Below are 9,803 nucleotides of genomic sequence, written 5' to 3'. Positions count from 1 at the left end.
GCCTTGTTCCAGTCCCAAGTGGGAATTGGTTATATTAAACTGTAAACTGAGTTATAGTTCCTTATTGTCCACCTTTCCTCTGAACACTGGGATCACCCTTGTTATAGAGGGGAATTCTCCTGTGGGCAAGTCACTTTTCCACTGCAAAACACAACCATCTCTTAACTAGAGGCTTGCTTTAGTCCACCTTACTAGCTGCATGTTACAAAGTATAGGAAGTATTTGGGCACACCCCTCTCTCTTACTTGAACAATTTCAGGAGCTTGTTGCCACAATGTTTTCTGAAAATTTCCCACTACAGCACAAGTGTAGCTCAAACCTGGTTTGAACATACTGAGTCTTCTTGTCTTCACTAGAATGTTAAATTGAGTTAACTAACGCACTTCTTAGAACAGGACCTTTTAAACACAACACTAAAGACAAGAACCTTCATGTCAACTGGTAGGGGATAAATCCTGCGAGAAGCCTGTCTACCAGTGAAGACAACTGGAGTAGTGAACACCATCTACACTTTATCAACTTTTGCACTAGAACAAGCAGAGGTAGGTAAATTATGGAAAATATTTCGCGAAAATGCAGCGTAAGTGGATACAAAGCGAGCACTGAAACATCTTTTCTGAGGAAAAAAAAAAAGAGTTATTATTCTGATCTCTACTACTGGTGTCAAATCCAGCATGTTGCCTTAGCCTTCAATGCAGTAATTTCAGATTTACAGTAGTGTAAATGATTTGGGACCAGAACAACCTGTTTCATGGCCTCTCACTCCCTCAAGGGGCAGCGCCCACTTAGCTTGTGTGGGGAGGTAAAATCTCCTCACCCCCTTGAGCAACCCCTTCCAGCAACCCCAGAAATGGTATTGAAGAGCTCTGGAGTGGCAGGTTGATCCAACAGAGGAGTTTTAGAGATGGTATCACTTAATGGCATGTTCCTGGTGGATACTGGTAAGGTGCCCTTTAACATTAGACACTTTGCTGGTATGAAGTTTTGTCAAGCTATACATGAGTATGCATACACATACATGCATCCCCCCAACCCCAGCCAAACCCATTCTTATGTCATAAAAGACAAGAGAATATATAGCTCTTTGGGACAGGGTCTGTCTCTTCTGTGTAGAATGAAGCCCCAAATACAAAGACAGTCCCTGACTGGACGAGGTTCCCAAGGCACTACTGCAATTTCTAATAAATACATTTCTCTCATCACACATTGGTTCCCATTCTTCCCCCTCGCTCCACCTTAGCCTCATAGTCATTTATTTTTCTGCATTACTTCCATGCATAAAATAAATTAGAGAAGATCTAAGAGACAAGAAATGTGTGTGAACCCTGCACATACTGACGAATCATATTGTAACCAAATGCAATTACACACCCCCATCATAGAAGACGGCTAACAGAACTTTTTTGGCACAGAAGAAGGGAAAGTTTAAGACAGAACTAAAACTGCAGCAGTGATAGCTTCAAAGCCTTCTTGGGTTCCACCATTAATGCAAACAACCAAATGTATCTATACATCCACAAAGGTACAATCACCACCTGATACTGTGTCTACACTGCACACCTTACAGCAGCACAGCCGACAAAATAAAACCACCCCTGTTCTACATTTCTTTCCAAATAGAATGTTTATCAGGTTTTTTATTTTTAAAACTTTAAATAGAAGTTCCTGCCTTTTTAAAGGAACTGCTCTTCTTGCCCAATTGATTCATTGATAACAGTCCACTTTGGCTACATCTCCACTTGGAGCCTGGGTCTGATTCCCAGCTCAAACAGACACTGGCACTATTACGCTAGTGCACTAAAAATAGTAGTGTAGCTGCGGGAGCATGGCAGCAGTGGCATGGGCTAGCTATCCCAAGTACATATCCATGAGGTCCAGGCAGGTTATACTCGCAATGGCTAGCCCTTGCTGCCACTGCTTCTGCTACCGCAGCTACACTAATATTTTTAAGCAGGCTTGTTCAGTCAGAGCTAGCACAAGTATGTCTACTGGAGCTGGGAATCACACCACTAGCTCCAAGTATAGACATAACCTTAGTGATATTGCAATAATTTCAATGGTGAGGAGATATAATGGTATAAACCTGCCAGTCACAACCTAGATTTTGTAATACCATTGTAAATACATCTCTGATGTCACTAACACGACTGCATAAATCACTGAATGCAACAGGCCCAAGGGGATGTTAGCAATGGGGTTACATTGTGGAGACATGGTCCTGATTCTCTACTATCTTGCATCTTGTAGAGTCATTTACACTTGTGCGAAGTGGAGTATAGCTGTACCACTCTGACTGCGTAGCATTTTGAAAGGAGACTTTCTGCCCTGTGTTGATTGGCTGTTTGCTCCACCCCCCTCCCTCACACAGTCCCTGCACCTCCGCCGCATTCCACTCTTGCCCCTCATACCTTCTTTACTTCCTCCCCTCTCTGTTTTCCCTGTCCTGTCCCTTTCACCCCCCCTCCCCGCTTCACATTTCCCTCTCTTTTCCCTTCTGTTTAGAAAATCCCCTCAACTGAACCCCTCCAAAAGGAAAAACATAAAAGAAAAATTGTGGAATTTACTTGCCATTTGCTGCCATCACACTGATCACCCAGTGTGTGTCTTGCCTATTTAGATTATAAGATCTTTTGGGTAGGGAATGTCTACAAATGTGTTTGTACAGTGCCTACCACAATGCGGCACTACCCTAATGAACAAAAAATAATAAAATGTTATACTAACTCTGAAAAGGTGTCAATGCCTCCACAAGGTACAAGGCAGTGGAGAGTCAAGCCCAAGGTGCTTTACAATATAAAATCTGTCTGACGACAAAGTCCCTGCCCATAGGACAGATCCCATGTTAGGGGTTAGCAATGTAGGTGTCTACAAAAAGTGCTAAATTTCCCCCAAACTACTTTACAGAAAACAGGAAGGATTTCAGCACTCTGTACAGTTTGTCTCCCTAACTCTTTAGCAAAAGCTTCCTTCCCTTCTGCAACAGGTTCCCTGTTGCCCCTGGAACAGGGGGCATGGGTTTGGAAAAGGGAGGAGACCCTGAGTTTGGATCCCAATTCCCCTCATAGCTAACCCCAAGACAGAGGATTAGAAAGGAGGGAGAAGTGCCCAAGAGCTGAAGTTCCTGCAAAACTAGGAAATAAGTGAGGGCAAAGAGAGAAAGGAGGAGGATTAAATGAAAAGTCAGATAAGGAGACTCAGGGAATGTGGAGAGGGCAGTTAGGATGGGAGAGAGAGAGCACCTGGGTAAGAAAGAGAGAGAAGAAAATAATTAAGAGGGAAGAGATGGACAAATGTGGGTAAAAAAGAAAATAAAGGGGAAATATAGAAAGTATGAAGAAAGAATGGGAAAGTAGTAGAACAACAAGTTTTCTTTTCACTTCATTTATATCTCTCCATGCTAAACTATGTTTTATAGGCATCCTTTAAGGAGCGGATTGGTTATTTTAAATAAGTATTTATACACCCACAGCTGAAATAGTTGCCATTTTTTTCCAGACTGAGTCAGAGGCTAGGAGGCCAGGCTCCACCAGTCTAAATTAGACACGATACCGAAAAGGGGTATAATACAAAGTCATCTGATATTCATTTGGCTCACATTTTATATATTATTTTTTGTTAATTCAACTGAGCTCTATATACAGGAAAGAATTTGGCACATACTGGAAAGATTCTGGCACACTAACCACTAGGCAGTCCTATTTGCAGTCCCTTTAAACACTCTTCCTATCCACGCATAAAAGTGCTCCCACCTTTGCACTGGTGGTTCAACTGAACTTAGGATGAGACTTGCTTTGTGCAAATCTAACTACCACGTGGTCCTCCACTGTTTCAGTATGGATGGAGATTGTATCATTGGGGCTGCTCCATCAGCTGTCTTTTCACAGCATCCTAGTCACTATTTAGTGTTCCTGCCTAATCACCTCCCACGGCTGAGTTGGCCAGAGGCCACTTACCTGTACAGGCAGTGCTGCACACTACAGATCTCAGTTGCAAGTCATTTTCACAGTGTACAATTTTTACCACAATCTTATATTGAGATGGCTCATCTTATTAGGCTGATGCTCAGGCACTGGTGTCAATCTGGGGAGAGGAGATTGAGAGCCAGTTGAACAAAATAATGCTCAATACTCTGGAATGTGACCATTTAGCCAAGCAACAGGCAGAAATGGGCACCATCAGGAGCATCAAGCCATGCTGTAAGAAGACAAAAAGGGTCTGGATTTCATGACCTCAAGGTCCCCTCCAGACCTACATTTCTATGATTTTATGATTCTATGAAAAGGACCTGAAGTCCAGCTCATGATTATAATCATCAATCAGGACTGGAGTGAGTAATTTAGCCACTGTTTGAGATGCTGGATGAAATCCCAGGATCCACCTCTCCATTCAGCCAGATATCCTACTACAGTGGTTCTCAACCAGAGGTCCAGAGCAGCTTAGGGGGCCACGAACAGGTTTCATAGGGTTCACCAAGCAGGGCCAGCACTAGACTCAGATGATAAGACAACTCCCACCTGTTCATGCTCTCTGTATGTGTGTATATATATCTCCTCAATATATGTTCCATTCTATATGCATCCGAAGAAGTGGGCTGTAGTCCACGAAAGCTTATGCTCTAATAAATTTGTTAGTCTCTAAGGTGCCACAAGTACTCCTGTTCTTTTTGCGGATACAGACTAACACGGCTGCTACTCTGAAACCTGTTTGAACTGAGACAGGCAATTAAGTGGAGGTACGAATCAAATTTTCTCAAATTCCTTTGAGAGTCATAAGGTTCCATTCAAAAATAAAAAATTTCCTATTATATAATGTTTGCAAGAAAATCTTGATAGAGGCTCAGACAGGGTAACACTTTGTGTATTCATTTGTTCTTTCTTTCTTAGCTAAGTCAACAGAAGGGCAAGTTGAGTTCTGTGAATTCTTCTAAGTCATGAGGTTATATTTGCGTTCCTGGAGCTGGAAACATGCATTAATATACAACAATACACAAAGCCAAGGCATACATATGTGCCACAGGGGAAGAGGAAATAAGTTTTAAAGTACTCACAATCTCATGCAGATCGATAATTAATAACTTTACATTGTGAAAGACTTAAAGTTGCTAAATACTTCAGTGCATTTTAATCTTTGCACTGTAAAATGATTATTCATCTTTTAATGATAAAGGTCAAAAGCAGGTATCAATTATTTTCATTTGTATAATTTCCCCTTTTCAAGTACCTAAAGTAAAGAGCAGAGCAAGAAATGTTGACTTTCCTTGAATGTTGTTAGCAAATGATTATAAAAAGAAGATGTAACAAAAACAGAGAGAATAAGTAGTTAAAGCTGCTGGGCTGAGGTGGACACCCTAGCCTTGGGCTATCCAGCCCCAGTTGTCTGCTTAAGAAATGTGGCTCCACCTCAGCGCAGTGTTGAGTGGACTCAAAGTAGTTGTGTCCCAAGAGAGCACAACTACACTTGAGTGAAGATTAAGTCACCCTGTGGTTCATCAGCTTGTTGATGAACTAAACTGGATGGTACCGACATCAAGCACATTAGAGGCACACCCTTTACTTTTAAATCTGACTCTTACCCTATGTGTCCAGGAGGCACAAACTGCTTGGTGATGAATTGCAAGCTTTATTCCTGTTTATTAAAGCACAACTTTAATTTATTCCAACATCTAAGGGCGCATTGTTACATTCGTAGATTGAGTATGCACATAGTATTTTTACCACTACAGTAGTTTTAAAAGAAAGTTGTGTCTGTAATTAAGCATATGTAGTCTTTCAAATGAAGTTAAATACAGCCTTTTGAATTACTTTAAAAACTATGACTGTATATAGTAAGGTGTCTTTTAGTAGTGAACTTGAAACAAAGGATAAATACTATAGATTTCCACTAATAAAAGGATAAGTAGTTTACAATTAAGGCAGTGTATAAAAGGAGAAGGTCTTTCAAACTTTTTTAAAAAGTGACAAGGACACTTACATTATTATTTAACAAGAATTTAACTGCTGATAAAAATAGCAACTGGGGCTGCTTATCGCATAACCACATCAGATATTTCTCCCAAAAGGCCTAAAAACTCTAGGAAGGGTCAACATAGATAACAAATCTTAAAATCTAAACAAAAAGTGGAGCACTAAAAACACATCCATGAAATTTATCTCTGAGTCAATTTACATATAAAATCATCAGGATTGGGTCTCTCTCTTCATACCTGTCTGACGTGCCCAGTACAATTTCTATTTAGATCTTAGATATGCCTAAGGCACCTAAGCACTGTACAAGCGCTATGAATCATTGAGTATGAATGAACACAAGTCACATCTCAATCTCCTCCCTCCCCCTCAACACACACTTGTTTTTGTTGTTGTTGGCATTAGATAATCTCCCTAGTATCAGAGCATGTCACAATCTCAAGCCCACTACTCTGACTCCCTGTTTGTTTTAAGACTACCCTAAGTTTCAGATTTTTGTTTCCAGGTAGCAGAATATCTCATTCACTGACCTTCTGCTCGGTTTTGAATGAATCTCCACTTGGTGTGTAAGACTTTCCAGGTGCTTTCTGTAACCTATCTCTGACTTCCTAACCATTTCTGGGCTCCTCTCCCTGTGATCTTGACAATTTGAGTGTTGCTTCTTCACTTGGTTCCAGATGGTTAGGGCAGTACATCTCCATTTCCAAAACCCATTCTCAGTCTTCAGATTTCAACTTTATAATTTTATTTAAACTATGACTGATCATAAAAACCCTTTCAGAAGGGACCTGATCATCATATCTAGAGAGGACCCACTGCACTGGCCACCTTTTGGGATTACCTCACCACTGCAACCTGGCTCCTTGCTCATGAGAGAAGTTGGAAGCTCTTTAAGATTATGTATATACAGTAACTAGATACCTGTGGCTGGCTCAGGCTGCAGGGCTGTTTCATTGCTGTGTAGACTTCTGGGCTCAGGTTGGCTCCCAGGCTGTAGGATCCTGTGGGGTGGGAGGATCCCAGAGCTCGGGGCTCCAGTCTACACAGCAATGAAAACAACACCGCAGCCCAAGCCCCACAAGCCCAAGTCAGCTGGCACAGGCCAGCTGCAGGTTTTTCTTTGCTGTGTAGACAAACCCTGAGAGCCCTCCCCCACCCCCAGATGGGACATGCTGTCCATGGTAATCATTTTAGATGTCAGCTAATTTTAATATAATTGAATTTGGTAACATTTGTGCTCCCTATTGGGGTTGGAGGTACTGGCTTTTATTAATTTTAGCTGAGAGACCAAAGAATGGTGTTAGGCAACCATTTATCTGACACAAAGATTCCAGCCTACATGGTATTTACTCCTTACTCCTGTTCAAATGTATGTAAGCCCATTAGAAGGCACAATGTGAAAACATGGGCTATGATAAGGGCCCTACCAAATTCATGACCATGAAAAACACATCACAGACTAGAAAAACTGGTCTCCCACCATGAAATCTGGTCTTGTGTGCTTTTACCCTATATCATACAGATTTCACAGAGGAGACAAGCATTTCTCAAATTGGGGGTCCTGACCCAAAAGGAAGCAGGGGGAACGCAGGGTTATTTTAGGGGGGTTACGGTATTACTACTAGCAATGTAAAAGTTTACCAGGTTAACCGATAAAATTGATGCTTATTGGTTTCTGTTAGTGATTAAACTCTGCTTGTGGTCCTGGCTGCCGGCCCCGAGTGCCCCCAGGGTCCTGGCTGCCAGCCCCCCACCCGGCATCCTGGTGTGCCCAGGGCTCTGCTGCTGCTCTGCGCAGAGCCCTGAGCATGGGGCCAGCAGTGGAAACCCACCTAAAATGTGGGGGTATTGCAGCACCCCCCGCATCTCTGTTTAAATGTTTAACTGTGTAACAGATAGAATTTTAATCAGTTACACGGTTATTGCTTTTACATCCCTAATTACCACCCTTATTTCTGCTCTGCCTTCAGAGCTGGGTGGCCAGATGCCCGGCTCTGAAGGCGGCACAAGCACAGAAGTAAGGCTGGCAGTACCATACCATGCCACCCTTACTTCTGCGCTGCTGCCTTAGGAGCTGGGAAGCTAGAATGGTGGTTGCTGACTAAGGGCCCAGCCCTGCAGACAGCAGCGAAGAAGGGTGTATATACCATATCATACCATCCTTACTTCTGCGCTGCTGCTGGCGGCAGTTCTGCCTTCAGAGTGGGGTTCCCAGCTTGCAGCCACCACTCTCCAGCTGCCCAGCTCTGAAGGCAGCGCCGCCGCCAGCAGCAGCGCAGAAGTAAAGGTAGCAGTACCGCAACACCTCCCCTTGCAACCCTCCCACAACTCCTGTTTGTGTCAGGACCCTTACAACACCATGACATTTACGATTTTTAAAATCCTATGATTGTGAAATTGACCAAAATGGACCATGAATTTGGTAGGGCCCTAGCTATGATGGTGTTGGCATCCACCTTTCTCTCCACCTTGTCTGTTCTGGCTGGTGTCGTTGAGCAACTTACTCAGTGCATGAAGAATAAAGCTAGGACTTGGACAGCTATCAGATGGCTGAGGCTTAACACATCATCAGGTGACAAGTGGAATAATTTAATTATGATCACGGTCAGTAAGCCTTGCAGAAGAAAGATGGAGAGAAACCCAGGAAAGGGAGGGAGGAGTTCCAGGTGTTAAAGGGGAAGCACAGAAGAAACCATGAGGCTGGAGTGGGAGAAGGATATAAAATAACAGCTAGGTAAGAAGCTTGGGCATAGCGAAGGGTGAGGAGGAGAATAGGAAGAGAAGAAATGTAAAGAGGCCAAGAAAGAATATTGCAAGGTTTCTTCCAATCAATCTGATGTTTCAGAATAGTGAGTTGCAACCCAAATGTAAGATCACTGCAATAAAATCCTCTGTTAAACACCTCTTTTCCCACAGTTGTTCTTTAGCAGTTTTTTTATTTCAAATGTAAAAAAATAGTTCTTTTGAGAAATAGGTAACGTTTGCTCTCATACAAGTTAAAAAACCCCAACAAGATACAGACTACTTTGAAATGCAAATCCTTCAGTAAAATGAACAATTAATATAATCTAGAGGACTACTTGCTGTACTTTGCACTCAAGACACATGCAAGTATGTATGTATGACAAAAAACTACTATAATAAACTTATAATAAACTTCCCATTACCTTTAATACAAGTGGATGTAAACTTTGGTAAGCAGTTGCTTCAGTAACTCTTCCCTCATGTAGTTCCCCATTGTTCTTTGTAATGTAGATACATTGAAACCATGAATTGGCAGTGAGCCCGGCAGTGGCAGATCCATCCATACAGCATCACGCTGAGATCAGTGGAGCTTTGTGCAGGTATAAGGGTCTGTATGTATGGATCCAATTGCAGGACTGGGGCCATAGTTCTTAACTTTTTCATTTACCATCTGGTAGTTCTGTGATCTTTAGGACTTTCCATTTTCTTGGACATGAATATTTTGTTTTGTGTTACTTTCTGTGGAGTTTTGTTTTAAACAGTTTGTGTTCTATTAAACACACCTCTTCATGGATGAGAGAGGCTGGTACCCTCAGGAGGAAGGAGAACAGGTTTAACACAAACTGGTAGCTCTGAGGAAAGTCTGATTCTTTATAGTGTGTCAGGTGCCCACATATCCTACAAAAAAAAAAAAAAAAACACAACAACACACACACACACACAAAAAATAGGTTAAGTATGTCCTGAATCACAAATTTATCTTGTTGACATTCAAACATACTCGAGTTTTCCTCTAATTTGAGTGTTTTTTATTATATCATAAGTACCATTATTGATCTATGGCTTCAATCTATGGACCCACTCAGAGTCTCAATG

The 9,803-nt window shown here is 42.0% G+C and overlaps 1 protein-coding gene across 2 annotated transcripts in view; it reads right to left on the bottom strand.

The window, feature by feature from the left end:
- Positions 1-5,606: 5,606 nt before the first annotated feature.
- TAF1B (TATA-box binding protein associated factor, RNA polymerase I subunit B) overlaps positions 5,607-9,803 on the bottom strand; it is a 58,967-nt gene continuing 54,770 nt past the window's right edge. For both annotated transcript variants that reach the window (XM_054024437.1, XM_054024439.1), the window contains one exon: positions 5,607-9,605. In XM_054024437.1, the coding sequence (XP_053880412.1) occupies positions 9,440-9,605 (166 nt within the window). In that variant the 3' untranslated portion in view covers positions 5,607-9,439. The remainder of the gene's footprint in view (positions 9,606-9,803) is intronic.

The sequence above is a fragment of the Malaclemys terrapin genome, chromosome 3 (assembly GCF_027887155.1).
Source record: "Malaclemys terrapin pileata isolate rMalTer1 chromosome 3, rMalTer1.hap1, whole genome shotgun sequence".
Classification (NCBI taxonomy): domain Eukaryota; kingdom Metazoa; phylum Chordata; order Testudines; family Emydidae; genus Malaclemys; species Malaclemys terrapin.
Note: the sequence above shows the minus strand (reverse complement) of the source record. Positions and strands in the feature narration are given on the sequence as shown.